Here is a 17,320-nt window from a genome sequence, read left to right as displayed (position 1 = left end):
TGGCTAACTACCTCACCTTACCAGAGGACTTAAGCCTTCCTTTGTTATCCTCATTGGAGATAAAGCTTCAGTTGTGTTAATACAGAATTGTAGACTAGAGTCATGGAAGTATTTTAAAAAAGAAACCTGGTAAAACATATCTTATTCCAAACAGCAATTAAATTGGTTATTACAAAATACTGATATTTGGCCTATCACATATACAAATCTCAGGCAAAATTGATAATTTTACTCTTTGCATGCTTTTGTATTTCCTATAAATTTGTGCATACAACCCATAGAAAATGAGCTTACTATATTTATAGGTGGTTCATCTAATGAAAAGGCTACATGTATGTTTGGATCACTTGTTTATTCTCTTCAGTTTCCCCTGCTTTAGCACAGATTATTAAATTACGTGCTGTAGCCACTGTTTTAAAAAAAAAAAATCAAGCTTTTAAGTCATATACTGATAGCCAATGTATGGCTTATGGTTTACAGTTGATTAAAAAGTTTCCCTTTTTAGATACTACTAGCCCTCAAATTATACAATTACTTAATGCTATATTAGAGACAGGTTTTCTACTTAAAATGAATGAGTGATTTCAGTGTGAATTGTCTGACAACTCACTGTCCTTTCAGTGCTCTGTCTCAGACAACTAAACAAAACCATAGACCCAGCTCTTTAAAAATGGTAATAGAGTTGATAACACACCCTCTTGAAAAGAGGAAGACTCCATTTGCTTACTTTCAACTCCCAGCCTCACCCTGCCGGCTCAGGGATTTCTAGTGCGACTAAATCTGGACATTATTTATAGGATTTGGCATCTCTAATTAATGCTTATGTTTAGGTAAATAAAGCTGGTGAGGGGCTGGAGAGATGGCTCAGTGGTTAAGAGCACTAAGTACTATTCCTTTATAGGCCATTTAAGAACTCAAACTGGATTGCCTAGACCCCTTAACAAGGGAGGACAATGATACCAGGCAGATTATAGGCCTTACATAGGAATAATTAGTCAAAAAATCTCATTCTTTATATCACCAAAACAATAATGCTGGAGATAATAATTTGGTATAAAAGTAAATTTATAAATACAAGTGCTCAGTGTCCTCAATTTAATCCTCAAGGACTTATCTTAATAAATAATATTTTAACAATATTTTAGTAAATAAAAAGGGGGAGTTATCCCTGTATGCTAAAATATGCTCCTTTTATTTCAATTTTAAAATTTGGATGCCAAGGAACACTCTGAGTTTATGGCACCCTACAGCTAGGCATACTTCTGCCTAGGTGAAATAGAAAGATCCACATATTGGCATGATCCTGTTCAGATATTTTATATGGGGAAGAGGGAATCTTTGTGTTTTTTCTATAGGAGGCTACAGGAGTGTGCCAGCTGCCTGAGTGGCTGGTGAGCCATGCTGATCCTGGGAGCATGAAGATTCAGCTCTCCTGGTTCGGGTCCCTGGAGTCATTCCTGTGTCCTTGGAGGAATATGGAGGATTCCCACTCATCTTTTGTCATCACAGAAATTCTGGCGTTGCTGCAGTCATTGTGTCCCGTCCCACCACGGCCTGCGCTCTGACCCTCTGTGCACTGTTGCTTGGTGGAAGCTGCTGTGGACTGGGGAACTCTGCCCTGGTTTTGCAGATCTCAGACATGGTTCCATTGCCTGCTGGTTGTTCCAGAGAAGAATGACCGATCCTGAACTGTCCTGGGAAAGACCTTGGCATTTTCGCTGCTATTGTAGCAGCCATTACTGCTGCAGCCATTGTGTCTACAGTGTCTGGAGCTACCCTCCCCCAATCTATTGTTAGGCAAGCACAGTGGGTGAACTTTCTGGAGTAGTTGCTAACAATTGGGAATTCTAAATTTTATTACAGGAGAGGCTTGACTAGGTCCTTGGTAGTATGGCCATAACAGCTGAGGAGAACCAGTGAGGTGCCCACTACTTATCGGGAGAGGCTCAATTTCCACAATCTCTTATATTAATGCCATCTGGCTCCTACTCTTTCGCCCCTGGGCTCAAGTAAGAGGAATAAGAAGATGATCCAATGTAGCTTTCCTCAGTGACGGGCAACTTCCTCTGACCCTTGACCAATCTAGACATGGAGCCTTGAGGGCAACAAGGTGGTCCTATGACGGAGAGGCTGGGGTTTGAGAGGTCGATCCTAAGACAGAGGTGGCTACACCCCGTTTAAACATGCGGGCCGGTCAAATGCTCCTCTGCCCAGTTTCTCCCCCAATAACACACACGTATAGCCCAGAACGGTGTGTTACAGCATAAGTTCATTCCTAGCCATTGGGGTGCAGTCCTAACTGCAAGAGTGGCTCACCATGGCCGAGCTGGGCACTCTGTGAGGCATGTCTGATCTCTCTCAGACCACTACTTCCACCTAATGGTCTTTTATAAAAGAAAAATGGGGGAGATGCACAGAGCCATATTGGATTTGGGCCTAGCTGCTTTTTGACTGCATGGCTCAAAGTGGCTAGGTGACTTTGGGCTGTTTGGCCACAGAGACTCACCCCTAAGATGACTGCATTAAGTCTTAAGATTGTTGAATTAAAGCCTCTCCCATGAATTTACGGCACAGGAAGATAACATTCAAGGGATGCCTCAGCTCCCTTAGCAGATACCTGTTACCTCCTGAATCAACACCCAGTGTCTCCACCACCTGACCTCATCGTCTACCGCCTGACCTCTTTGCCTCCAGCTATCACTACCTGTATCCGCACCTCCCCCTCCTCTGTGTTTCACAAAGGACACTCCCCCTACCTGAAAGCCTTAAAAGCTGTAACATTCACCCCAATAAACGAGACCTTGACAACAGAATCTTGCTTGGTCTCCTTCTTCTCTCGCCCCCCATTTAGGCCCAAGGGTAGCGCCCCTTCGGGACCCTGAATAACTGGGTTCCCGCTGGCGGGGACAGTGTGATAATGGTTATAATTAAAGGCACCTTTAATTCAAGTCTTTGGAGTAAATACAGATAAAACTGGCTGCTAGCTTGCATGCTGTTTATATGGATTTTGTGTAGTTAATAGTGTTGAATACCCAGTAACCTAATTATTGTTGCCACTATGTTTGATGTGTATACAAATCAGAAACCAAAATAAGTTACATTGTGTCTGTTTATCAATAAACCAGAGGAGACAAGACTAGAAACAAGTCTGTACTCTCCTGGGTCCAGACTTTCAGTGGCAATTGTTTGGGCCACATACTGGGCATCTGGACATCTGGGCAGTGTGTCAATGTAGACAAGCAGTAGTTGTTCTGAGAGATAAGACACTGAGAAAAAATATTCAGCAGGAGGAGCCAAGATTAATAGAAGGCTAAGAGGCAAGGGCCCAGAGTTCAGGAAAGCAGCAGATAGCAATCTCCTTCCAAACGTCAGCAGCAAGGCTGGGTATAGCTCGCTAAGACGTCTCTAGTGTCTAAGAGCTTACACTGCTTGCAAAATCAGTTAAAATGTACTGAGGCAGAAGAATGGGACCAGGAGTGCGATCAAAAGGCCTTACATAAAGCCTCACAAAATTATCATATTAAACAAACGAATTGACAAAGAGGAAGGCTGGAAAACCCCCTCTGCCAAGGTTGAATGGGTTCAGCTATTGACAGTCCCAGAGCACTCTTGAAAGTCTCAAGGGGATCCACAGCTCTATGTAGTACTATAACACCTAGCCTTGGGTAGAGAGGAAAGATGCTGGTAAGATATGAGAGGCATGAAATCGTATGTAGAACTACATGTAACAGCAGCCATGGAAGACACACTATACAAATGATCAAAAGGCCTGAGCTATGTGACATAAAACCCTCACCCTTAATGCTGTAAGTCTGCTGAGCTACTCAACTTGTCGTGTGCTTGTGCCCACTTTCCTCAAGCCTGGAACTGTGCTTTGCCTTTAAAGTCAGGTTCTGTTGCAGCTGTCTCTATTCAATTGTTTAAGCACAAGGGATTCATGAATCCCATTAGAGGTGTGCTCCACGCCCTGATACTAGCTGCTATCTGTGCTTTCTGTGGATGCCAGGCAAAACCTATACAATGTCACTAAAATGCACTGAAAAACGAGTTTATTTACCAATAAGCCACTGGTAGTGAAGTAATCACAAATCTCATTTTGATGTAATTGTTAAAAATGGCAAAGCTTGTTATTTATAAGTTCCCAAGGGCCATTATTCTGCTCTTGTAAAATCCACTTTAAATTCTAACTGTATAAAATTATCAAATAGCCCCCAAGAGAAATATTAAACAATTGCTAATTGTACATGCTTTAATTGTTATGACGTTGGACTTGACTGACAGAGAAATAAAGGGCTGATCACTTGGGAATAGAAACAGAGTCCCTTTCCAGTCAACCACTGATCATCCTTCAAATCTTGAGGTTTGAGTATAAAACTTGGAGTAACCACAGAGGCCTGGAAAGCAAGCAGGGATAAGGGAGCAAGAAGAAGAAGCTTTAGACAGGAGGATGGTGAGATACGGGTCCCTAAATATTTTAAGAAGTGCTCATTGACATCCTGCTTCTTCTTGCTATTTTATTATTTTATTCCAGCATTTCTATAAGAGGGTTCTAAGAGCGCGCGCGCGCGCGCGCGCACACACACACACACACACACACACACACACACACACACACAACATAAGACAACAGCTAGTCATCCCCTTATAGTCTGAAGCACTGTGTTCAGTTCAAAGTTAGTTTAGCTGGCATGTCAACAGACCGAATAACAATCAAATCAACAAACGAATGAAAACAGTCAAAATACTGGCTCAGAGGAACAGCAGGGAGAAGTATGAGGTTACGCCAAAAAGAAAATAAAAGAGAGAGAGCCCTTAGGTTGTTTCAGATCCTTAATCAATTGACTATTGTGAACAGGTTGCTGTCCATAGTCCCCATGGCTCCATAATAATGGTAGTCTGTCTGTTCATTTGTACTCAGATTTTTTTAAAGGGGATTTTCCTTTAGGCTGCACACTGACAAAAGCTTGAAAAAAATTAATTATTCAGAGGAGAAGTTTTGACTACAGCAGTTGAAAATTCTCCAGAGCTGCTGCTCCCAGCCATCTGGACATGTCAGATGTTCTGATAAGTTTAGATAAAACCTCTTTTATCAGCAAGGCATGGCAATGCCACAGCACTAGTTTCCATATTCAAAAAACCTCTCTTTGCATAGATATGTGTCTGTAAAACTAGAATTTCATAGCACAGGGACCCGGAGTGCCATAGAAGGTAATTATAGAGACAGTGGCGTGTTTTTATGCCAGGAAAAATAAAATACTTGGTGTCTCGTGCAATTTCAGAGCCTGATTTCAAAAGGATCATAACAAGGAGTAAATAAAATGCAGCTTGGTAGACTGCTCCTCGGGATATATTTGTGAGTATGAGATTCAGTAAAATAATTCGTAAATAGAAGAATGTTTTCTTGATAAATAATTCCTAATGGGTACTGACTTCAGTAGCTGAGCTGTAGCAGTTCATGTAAGGTGGTTTTTGTTTTTCTGTTCCAAGAAATAAACAAAATTGTAAATACATATTTCTTTCTTGACTTAGATTTTCTGTACCTCAAAACAAGGATTGCTTTCTATAAAAATTAAATAAGCCAGCAGTAGATGTACTGCATTTTAGAATATGTTCTTTTCATGTGGTTTTTATGTGCATGACAGAGATATAAAATCAGAAAATTTAGTATTCAAATCACTGATCGCTAAACTATTGCTTCTATCAGTTTATTAGCTCGATTAATTCTCGTGTTGTTGCTTTTTTTCTTTTGGATAAGGTCTGTAAGAAGCCCTGTTAAACATGGTTTATAGAGTATCTTCCTTCCTTGTGCTGTGCCTAAGGACAGCTTCACAAAATTACTGTTCCTTTAAGGGCAGGAATTCTTGTACTATTGTCAAAAAGAGTTTGTCAAAAGGTAAAGCCGTCCAGGTTTCTTTAAACTGTATTTGACCAGCTCAAATGAAAGAGAATGGGGTGAGATGTTCTGTTTGGTTGTTTGTTTGATGAACAGAAAAAAAATTATTGATTACCTGTTAGGACTAAAATGGATACATTTTAAATTTATTTATCTTTATTTTGTTTTAAGACTTAATTTAAAGCCAGGAGGATATATAAATCTATTTACACCATAGTATATCCAGGACTCATACTACTAGCATTATATTTATTAGCAGTCTATTGATGAGATGTGCTCCTTTAAAAAAATAGTTATTCAAAGAAAATATGAAGAACGATATTTACCCTAAATGTAAAGAATTGTAAAAGTGGGGTTGAAGATTAACTCAGTAGTAGAGCACTTGCCTAGCAAGCAGAAGGCCCTGGGTTCAGTCCTAGGCTCTAAAAAAAATACAAAAGAGTTGTAACAATATCATTAATTTTACCAACAGAGTATAGAAAAAGGTCAGCAAATTAATATATAATTAAAGTAATCACAAGACAATTAAATGCAAACCAATGAAGAGCCAGAGTTCACTTCATGTATTTTAAAATTATGAAATAATGTAAAAGTTATAGGTTGAAAACAAAGGCAAAGTACTTGTAGAAACCCTTGTAAAATATTATATTTTCACACTAATCTTTCTACTTCCACTTATGTTTGGCATTACTTTATTCTTAGGTAAATGGTATGTTTCTACATCACTGCACCAACATGAGAAAAACAGGATCAAAGCTGATTTGAACCCTGGTGAGTTTATCCACAATACAAATCAGTCTCACATCACATCAATTTAGGTCATCCTAAACTGGGATCTCTCTCTCTCTCTCTCTCTCTCTCTCTCTCTCTCTCTCTCTCTCTCTCTCTCTCTCTCTCCCAAAATAGAATTCAAGTTGTGGGGAGAATTTGAGGTTACCTTTTATTTTTTTATTTGTGCTCTAATGTGAAAAATGTAATTTAACTAAAGATGTGCTTAGCTGGATTTATCCAATAAAACAAATTTAAGTTTACAAATGGAGTACTTTAAATGCTTATTACATTTCCTTTAAAAATTAGAATTTACCATTTTTTAAATACTGACCAAAGTTCCTCTATTGTAAATTTGAGAACACTTGACCCTGCCATTTCGTATTTTGGTAGAGACTAAAGGTAAAGATATATGATTTAATGACGAAAGATTGTCAGATGTGAAGTGAGCACAATTTCTTTTTATTTTTAGGTTAAAAGTATTTAGAAACTACTTCCTTTAGCAAGTCTTTGTCCACAGATTGTGAGTTGTGTGTTCTTCATTTGGTCAAATGAAATTCCAAAGTTTTTCTTCTCACTTTCTTCTCACTTTAGAGGTCCCAGAATTTTAACATTACCCTCTATCTGCTTCCTAGCTTCCAAAACAAAGTATTTTGTTATTTTTCCTTCTTTCTTTACTCTGTTTCTTCCCCTTCATATTTAAGTATTTTATGTTCTTTATCTCTCATTTTACCAATGTTTTGCTTGGAAGAGTGTGAACCCAATTGGTCAATCTGACCGTTTTATTTAAAATTCAGTATTTGTAACTTGCTTCTTTACTTCGATCCAGAGAATATGGTGAGATATAAAAGTGTTATTCTTCATCCCAGCAAAGTTATGGTGCATGGTCATGAATCCAGTAACAAATAATATAAAGGCACACAGGCATGTGGGTAGGCATTTAGTTCTAGAAATCTTTTTTTTATTGGATTTTTTATTTGCATTTCAAATGTTATCTTCTTTCCCAGTTCCCCTTCCATAAACCCCATATCCCATCCCCCTACCCCTTCTTCTATGAGGGTGTTCTCCAACTCATCCACCCACCCCTTCCTGCCTCCCTGCCCTGACATTCCCTTACACTGGGGGGTCGAACCTTGGCAGGACCAAGGGTTTCTCCTCTCATTGGTGCCCAACAAGGCCATCCTTTGCTACATATACAGCTAGAAATCTTAATGTGCAAAAAAAATGACCAAAGGTTCCTAGAGGACTGGAAACAGACTTGCAATGCCAGGACTATATCCATCAAGTCCTAGCTTGATGAAAGTCTGAGAATATCATAGAACACAATTCTTCTGTGGTCTATGTTTTCTATGCTTAATATGTCTAAGTATTTTCTGAAATTTAATCATTGGCAATTTTACAACATTGTATTCTATTTATATTTTGTAATCTAAAAATCTTTGTGACTTGGAACACATAAATAGTATGAAAGCAATTGCTACAAATGTTTATTGAATAATATATGAAATTACTTAGAATAGTAACTGATAAGTTAGAACTTTAAATAACATGTAATATGTATATCCCTTCAAGTGTTGCCCAAGTAATGAATAGCTTGTGCCACAGAACATTGTTCTGTATCAATCATCTAACTGAGCAGAGGGTACTGTTGATCTAGACAGAGCTTTGCTAGGATTAGGAAAATTAGAACCACGTATGGGGTCTTGTAGCTTCTTGGGGTTCTGTAGCTTGGCAAGGGTGCCCATGTGGATCTAACTCTCTTGTTTCCCTTTGAACTGTGCATCTACATAGAAGAGACAACCTGCACAGTTAGCTTCAAGAGCACAAACTTAGGGAATTGTTATCTCTCACCATGCCACTCTAAACCATTCACTTAACCATCCACCATTCCACTTAAACCTCTGGCCTTGCAAATCCTATCTTCCGGCTTCTGTCCTTCATATGACACATTACTAGAAGATTCTAAATACCTGGAGCTGACTCATCCAACTCCATCTTTGAACTAATTTCTAAAACAGTAAAAATGAGATAGCAGTAAAAAAATAATTAATTAATTAGATAGATAGATAGATAGATAGATAGATAGATAGATAGATAGATAGATAGATAAATGGGAAAAGAAACAGTATTTGCAGAGAGTATATTCACATGTAGAAGAATGAGCAATATTAATAAGGAAAAGTAGTCATCTGAGTTGAAATTTAAAAAGGAAGAAGGAATATAGTCTGATAGTATGCATACCTCCTTCCTACAAACGGGCTTGGGAAATACTTCCTGGGTGACAGAGTACAAGAAGCTAAAGGTAATCCGGAACAGAAACTTTTCACATGCATCTATTTTTCTAATCTTCATTGTTCCACTTCAGAGAAAAGGAAATAGATAATCTGAGAGGTAAATTAATACACCCAAGGTCACACAGCTAAGAAAAGCCTCAATTCAAGCATGTATTATTCTAGTTTCAGAAGCCTGAGCTATCTGAATATACCGCTCCCAGGAGCTCTGGGAAACCCCTAAAAGCAAGTACACTCGCAAAGTACCTCCACCGTGCATCTGACCTCAGTGACTGTTGTGCACTGACTGCTGTGGTTTTGTCTGATTCCATTATACCTACTAAGAATATTATAATGTATAATATATATATATTAGAATTACAGAGATGATAAAACTATGAAAATATGTACACATGGCATTAGTAGATGGAGTGAAAAGACAATGAAACAAAATCAATTGTTGAAGAAGAAATATTGAGCCCTCGTAGGCGACAAGGATGAGTAGTTGCAGTAACAGTGAGGATGTGAGTCAAGAATAAGCAAGAGATGTTCGGTATGGAAACTTAGCTTCACCAATAGAGTTCAGGGCCCAATTATGTACAGCATCATTATAAATAGCCAGCCAATGCCCTGCTTCTCTTAGCCTTAGTTATTTCATTATTATCATCTTTAATCTCAGACTTTTTTTTAACAAAAAGACTTCTATTTTCATTGCTTTGATATCTTAACACTTTGGTGAACTACTATTAACCACAGTTTAAAATGCCACTATTCTTTCCTGCACTTACAGTCATCTAAAACCTAGTTGCGTACACAGATAGCCGCATAATAGACTTTCATGTCTACATATGTTACTATATTTGCAATCAATTAACCTCCCTCCCTCCCATTTGTTCCCTCACTTATATCTATTTGGCTGCACAATGTTTATTCTATTACTTTTCCCACTTCTCTCATGTTTTCTATTCCTGGATATCTTTTAGCAAGTTCACACTGTCACACTAACAAATTCACTGCCACATACTACAAACACACAAGCTAGAATAGTCAAGAGAGAGATTCCTGCCTCTGTATCCCTGCTGTATCATTCTTCAATAGTTTTTACAAAAGACGGGATGTTATTACTTTCTCCACCTTGTTGCTGCCCACTCTGATCCATGTTGTTCATGAATGACATTCTAACAGAACGAGCAGCATCTTCCTTCCTTTCTTCAACTAACCATTGCCTCCTAGTCGTTACCTAATCAAGGCCTCCTCTATTCTCCATCTCAGCATATCCCATTGGCCCCTGCTTAGAACGTACCTTACTGGGATGGCTTCACCAACTATTCTCAGCTCTGACTCAGTTCTCCTCCTACTATTGATACAGCCCATACAAGAGAATCCCAATTTTTTTTATCTTGCCCATAATAACAGGAAGAGGAGAAAAGTGGTCTCTGTAGATCACTCACTGACACCGAGAGCTCTGGACACTTTGAATGAGTCAATAAAGTCACAGAAGCTCACTATTGATCCTCATTGATTTACTTCATCAAACTACCTATGTATAGTCAGTAAACTATTTCCAGATTTTATATAAAACATGTATTAAATTATCTCTAACATGTTTTAGCTGTTTTTCTCAAAGTTCCAAGTTTTAAAAAAGCCTACATGGCTATATATATACTCAGCCTAGACTGAGTCAACTCTGTCAGAATTTCAAAGTTACAATGTCCAAAAATGCCCAAATTTATGTAACAATTACTCTTCTCAGAATTCATTCTTAAGGAGTTTCTATTTGGCTGTTTATGCTATTTAATTTGACTAATTACAAAGAGGCAAGTTTTCCTCATATACTTAGGAGCACTCTAAAAATAAGAATTATCCCAAAAAGGAAACTTTAGAAGTTGGTAAGTTCACTGTCAGTGGCTTCTAATTAAAATACAGTTCTCAGAGCTCTATATTTAAAAAAAACCTGTTATTAATGAGTAAGTGGGTAAGAGGAATTCCAAAGTCGCTGAGAAATCTAATCACTTATATTCTTATGGAATATGTATGAAGTGAGTCATCCCCCCTATTCTTTCTTCATGACCCCTAGTGACGGCTAGTAACTTTAAGAATTCATGGGTTTTGTGATTTATGACTTTATATGTTCTTTGAAAATTGACTCTCCCAAGCAGCCATTTTATATGACTAAATTATATACCTATATACTTTTTTTTTTTAGAAAAAATGAGCAGGCATATCTGTTGGATTTGTAAGCTATGCAGACATGAATCTAAGAGACTCCCTTCAAGGTAAGTAGCTCTCCTATGTTATAGCCATTTAAAATAAGAATTCTTAGTCACATGATAAATAGGTACATATCTACTTGATTTCGCTCTAAATATATTTTGTTGAGAAAGTAAAATTTTCATTTACACATGAGAAACTCCACCAGAGAAACAATCATGTTTCACAATAAAATTTATTTCCATAATTCATGGTGCACACCTGAAAACTTGCTAACTTTAATGTTTTAGAGATATGTGATAAACATTCTTTACAATATAGTCTTGTGTTTATATTAAAGTTTTTTTAATCTAACATATTCTCATAATTAAACCCCTCGCAAGAAGTGACAGACACCTTTATTCCTTCCTGTGGTTTACGAGAATGGAAGCCTCTCAGTCTTCTCAGGATGCAGGCAAAGTTGTGATTTGTTTGTTTCCTTGCTTTTTACACTGTCAGTTCATACAGGACAGGCCATCTCCAGCCTTGTGATCTTCCTGTCTAAGCCTCCTGATCTGGGATACATTTTATTGTAAAGATCCAGCCTCCCCTGCTCCCGTGATCTGGTAGATTAAAATGTAAAGGGTGAGTAGAAGGATAACCAACAGTTGGGTTTATCACAAAAAAATGCAGAGTGTAGATTAACCTAGTTAGATTAACCATACATGCCTAACTGAAGGCCTCAGTTCTGAACACATCCTTGTAAATCAGAACTTTTGACCAGTCTGACCTCCCATTAAATAAGAATGATTTCAAAAGGTCACAAACTATGACTTGGTTAATAAAAGTAGATATACTGGTGGGTGATAAATCCCAATGGCCAAAATTCTAGTGACCAGTTGAAGTTTTGTTAACCATGCGTGTATACCCATGAAGAAAGATATAACCAAATGACTGAAAATAACTTTCTTCTATCGATTATCCCTGGGGCCTGTCACAATCAGAACTTGGCTTTCTTCTTCTCTGCCTTATAGATCCTCAGTGGAAAGGATGAGTAGAGGAAAAGAGAATTTATATTTATAAGGCTGCTTAAGGTCATTTGATAGGACATTTTATGTTCATAATAACTGTCGGATATAGAGATGATACAAATCTAAGGTGTGGAGATGTATTAAATCCTACACCAGGATTGTGTCCCCCAACCGTCAGACTCTAAGCATCAATGGCAAGAGTTTCCTAAAGCCTCTGTGTCTGCTTTTTGCTGCCTCCCCTGCCCAGGAAAAGGGAAAGATGCAAAACTGTAGAACTCAGATCAGGAGACTCAGGCTGATCTGGCAGCAAAGGTGGTTGAAATAAACCTTTAAATAATTCTGACGAGATCATCTCCATCCTGGGCCAGCGCCAATCTGTGAGACAGGAACTAAGCAAGGACAAAATGAAGTTCAATTTCTCCAGCCATGGTCTACATCGCTAAGTCTCATAAATCTTACAGGCAAAGACATTCTCTTCACAATTTCCCAGCACAGGGATATTTTGTGCCATCACTGGAGATTTTAGTCTTTCCTCTACAAGGAAATTTGTGGGATAGAAAAGTATTCAAGTAACCCACCTCCCACTTCCCATCTCAATAAATTGAAAGTGTTTTTTTTTTTTAGCTTATTTCTCTGAAGTGCTAGAGAGCGAAAAAGACAATGAGTCAGAAATAATTTCACGCAAATGTTTTTGATAGCACTCAGCACAGTGCACTTTTCAGCCTAGAAACTGATGTGAAAGTCTCCATGGAGCTGCCAGGACCATCAGAGTTGTTACAGGATGAATATCGTTCCATGTTCAGGATTACTTAACTTCTTTAAGCTTTTGTTATGTTCATAACGAGTCAATACTGATGCTTACTCTTGAAGAATTAACATTCAGACTGATTCGACCATGTAGCAAGGAGTAGGCCTGGCTCTCATCTTCAGTTTCCTTATAGCAGTGCAAAAGGTGGGAAGACACAGGTGAAACGGGAGCTGGATGCTGATAAATATATTAGCAACCTTGATATAGAGAAGTAAAGTTACCCATGTGTAATGAAGCAAGATCACTTGCCAGTCACTTCATGAAGCTCATCAACAGAAACCGAAATGAAGCATTCAAGCCACCACCTCCAAGTGTGGCTTTGTTCATTCCGTTAGGTCGAATGTAACTTGACATAAAGTTAAAACCTTCAGAATTCAATACATAAGTACATACATATCAAATAAGAAACTGCAAGCATAATAGACAAGACAGTACATGAAAATGTGCACATAAGCTTTGTAGATGAACTCTGCATTCATTAGGTAAGTGGGTGCACGTGTGAAAAACATGAGACAATCCTTAGGAGAAAATGTGGGAGTCTGTGCCTGGAACTTTCGAAGTGTGTGCCTGCTATCAGTTTCCAGTCGGTTTCTGTTACCCTACAAAATTACCAGAGCTACACTGCCATATACGCTTGACTGCACATAGCTTTAATGGTGGAAAATAAGAAATAATCAGAATTGTTTAGACTGACTACATAATCTCTAAAAGGCTCCTTGTAGAATATTAGAGTCATCAAAATGTTCAAAGTATGACTAATTTATAATTATAATTTAAAGAGTAAGATCAAGGTAATCACATATAAAATGAGTACAAGACGGTCATAGACATGGAAAGTAGGTATGAAAAATATAATTTCTTGTTAAAACCATATATATATATATATATATATATATATATATATATATATATATATATATAAAACAAAAGCTTAATCTACCACAATTCTAATAGGAAATAGGAAAGGAGATTATACAACTATCTTTAATATTTATTTTATAATCTCAAGCATATACGTCATATTTTTCACAGTTCAAAATTTAGTGGAAAATAAGACATAGAAGGTCAAAGGGTAATAAGCAATGTAAATTATATTCTTCTATTATTCTCAATATAGCATAGATTTATTTAGTTTAGCAAACTTTGATAGTAATTTAGCCCAATCAGTGCTCTTGTTTCTTTTCAAAGCCTTACTTTGGATGAAGTTTTAAAATGGGCCCAATCTTTGGAAAGTCTGATGGCTACAAAATGTGAGTATGATGTACATGTCATCTTTTAATGAGTGGCCTGTTTCACATTCATAGCGCTGGGGGAGGGGTACCAGATGACAAGTGTGGCTCCGCTTATGGCCTCCTAACTAGTAACTGACACAGTTAAAAAAGGAAAACCTGAAAATAGTCTGTCATGCCAACCACTGTTATTTTCTTTGGTGTTAATTAAAACAAGATTAGTCACTGTGGGTCTCTATTCTTCACAAGTATATGCATAAAGCCCATTGGGAGAATTCTGAAATAGTAACACATACTGAAATATACTGCCTTCCCATGGCTTGCTAAAGTTAGTGCTTAGAAACTATTTAAAAAGTTGCTGTTCTAAGTGCTGTCAAAAGTAAGAACCAATTCAAGCCTCATTCTAAAACTCAGTGGAGCCCTTTGGTCTTTAATTATAGTGGTTCTGGGTATAATGGAGCAAACATCAGAATTCAAGTGATACAAAGGAAAAGTCATAGCTATGTAGGCAAAAACATATCTTGAGAAGCTCAGTGCAGTTAATGTAAAAGATGAGGGGCACTCAAGGAAACTATTATTTGGAACAAAAAACTGGTAGATGACAGAAAATGATAACAAGAGAACAACTTAAAAAAAGTAGAGTGTACTCAAAATTCTACTGAACTTAATTTCTTTCCAATAGTGTTATCCCTATCAAATGTCTGCTAATTTTTATGTATGAACATATCTCTTTATTAGGGACTTGCCTGTGTGAGGCTCTCTGGGAATAATGAATTGTTCAGATCTCCTGATTATGAACAGGAGATAACGGTAGTACTATGGTATTTCGATTAGTGGGTACAGACAGGGTTATTCTAGACAGTACATTCTGTCACTCTTGGGGACTTCTGTGTTCCTGGGACACTATCTACTCTCACAGCCTCAAGAACATTCTTTAATACAACATCTGTTATTTCTGACTCACAGGGCAATGGTGGGAGGTTTGAAATTTTGACTGTTGGCTTTTTCAATTAGAATTCCTTGGTCCGTCTAGCTCTGACTCTGGGGCTCCTTCACTCATGTTGAACATCTCCAGATCTGTGCACCACCTAATCACCTTTCTTGAACTGTAAGCCATTGCATTGAAAATGTGCATGTCATAGTTTCTTTCTTTCATTCATATAAAAGGAAATTTGAACTATGCCTTTTACCTATCAAGCATGATTCATAGTTCTCTGATGTAACTTGCCAGCATGAATTAAATTTTAGATCCTTGCACTAAAATTTTGCCCACTTAAATGGAAGAACAGAAACTTGCCTGCTAAGTCAACTGTATTGATTCTTCGCCAAAGAGTTTTAATATCAGCGCTAGCCCATTTCACAGCATTGCTAGGTTAATCTCACTTTCAAAGTTACAGACATCTCTTCTTTAAAGTGAGAATAACGTCATCTCTCTATTCAATATTATTGTACCGGTTGAACATAAAAAGACATACTTTGGTGCAGGGTGCAGCTTGAGCACAATAATTGCCATTTGCTCTTATTGGTTACAATGTGCACCTCTCTGAGTAGAGTCCTGTTTTTCCTCTTTTTCCTGCTAAAAGTCCAAACTCTTAGTTTTCAGGATCCATGATATCTTGACCCAATTTGTTTTCTGAAATTTGTCTCCTGTTCTGTCGTTTATGAAACACAACTTACACCAATGTGGCAACTGCTCCATCCCTTCCTTGTACATCAGCAACTGTCCTGCTACATACAGGCTTCTGCTTATTGTCCATTTTGTTCTCACCCAGTCCTGCACACCCGTAAAAATTAAAGTTCAAGTTCTACCTTTTCTATGAAAGGATTTATAAATTTTCTTTGGTTCTATTTTGTTAGTACATTAGTTATCCATCTTTTCATTATGACTATTTGGGGTAACGAATTTATTTCCAAAGGAGCTTGCTCAATAAATTGTGAAGTTCTTTGAAGAACAGATATTCTTTACTCATTTCACATTCCATTAAGAGACTAACAGTGTCACTCGTACAAAGTAGGTGTATACTATTATTCAATGGAAGATAAATATAAGGAAAGATCAACATACCAAGCTATAGTTATTATGTCAGCTTATGTGCCAGTGCTGAAGACCTGGCAAAATGAAGGAAATGAATAGTTAATGATCGGACATAAGTATCAAGTGGTCACTTGTCTAGACTCAGTAATTTAGAAATATAATGTCCTAAGAATAAGCAAAGTTTACAAAAAAAAAAAGATGAGAGCAAGAAGGCATCACACTGTTCTTAATAAAGCCAGTAGAAACACAAAGTCAAATTAGTATGAAGTTCATTTAAACAGGCTACAGCACATACTCAAAGGTGATTTTAAAAACCAAATCACCCCACAGATAGGATCAGTCAACTAGAAAAGCTACTATAGCAGACACTTTAATGTTTGATACAGCAAGAATGCTTCAACTGACAAAGGACACTAAAATGTTTCCACTACACTAAGATATACAAACTTCAATTGCTACACAGATTCAAACACAGCCACTTAGAATATAGAGATGGGAATCCCACATGGAAATGAAATGTGTTAGTCTGAGCCTCAGGAAATGATGAGAAGTTAATATAGGAAATATTTGTTGGAAAACCATTAATTAATAGTTAACATTAATTCATTTAATGGCATTGTTAACATTCAACACAATGAAAAAGCTTTATAAAAAGTAGAAACTGGAAAGGACCAAGTTTACGCAGCCTCTTCTAAGAGAGACTGTTTCATAGGAGACTTCCTGCTATTCTGACATTTGCAATCTTTCTGACCCATCTTGTGCAATGTTCCTTGAGCCGCAGGTGTAGGCGTTGGAATGTAGACACATCCACTAGCTCTGTTCTTCCAAAAGCCTGCTAATATCCATGCTGTATCCAGTTTGGGTTTTCTGCCATTTGCTGTAAAGAGGAGTTTTGTTTTGTTTTGTTTATTATGGGGTTGTTAGTGACATTTATCTGTGGCTACCAGGATAATAAATATATGGGTATAAATAATGGGGAAGGAATTAAACTGTCCTAACATAGTAGTGACAATAGATTCCTTTCTAAGGCCCATGGCCTCCTTATCCCAGAATGCTGGCTAGGTTCCCAGTACCATGATTTCCTTCCTGTTGAGTG

General features: G+C 37.6%; 1 protein-coding gene across 2 annotated transcripts in view; it reads left to right on the top strand.

The window, feature by feature from the left end:
• The first annotated feature begins 4,980 nt into the window (after nucleotides 1-4,980).
• Nucleotides 4,981-17,320, top strand: part of Rgs13 (regulator of G-protein signaling 13) — a 33,504-nt gene continuing 21,164 nt past the window's right edge. The window contains exons 1-4 of one of the 2 annotated variants that reach the window (XM_087581369.1): nucleotides 4,981-5,208; nucleotides 6,596-6,664; nucleotides 11,138-11,207; nucleotides 14,149-14,210. In XM_087581369.1, the coding sequence (XP_087437495.1) occupies nucleotides 11,143-11,207; nucleotides 14,149-14,210 (127 nt within the window). In that variant the 5' untranslated portion in view covers nucleotides 4,981-5,208; nucleotides 6,596-6,664; nucleotides 11,138-11,142. 2 annotated transcript variants of the gene reach the window in all.

This window comes from Rattus norvegicus, chromosome 13, assembly GCF_021556685.1.
Source record: "Rattus norvegicus strain SHRSP/BbbUtx chromosome 13, alternate assembly SHRSP_T2T, whole genome shotgun sequence".
Classification (NCBI taxonomy): domain Eukaryota; kingdom Metazoa; phylum Chordata; class Mammalia; order Rodentia; family Muridae; genus Rattus; species Rattus norvegicus.
This window is presented reverse-complemented; position numbering and strand designations above follow the sequence as displayed.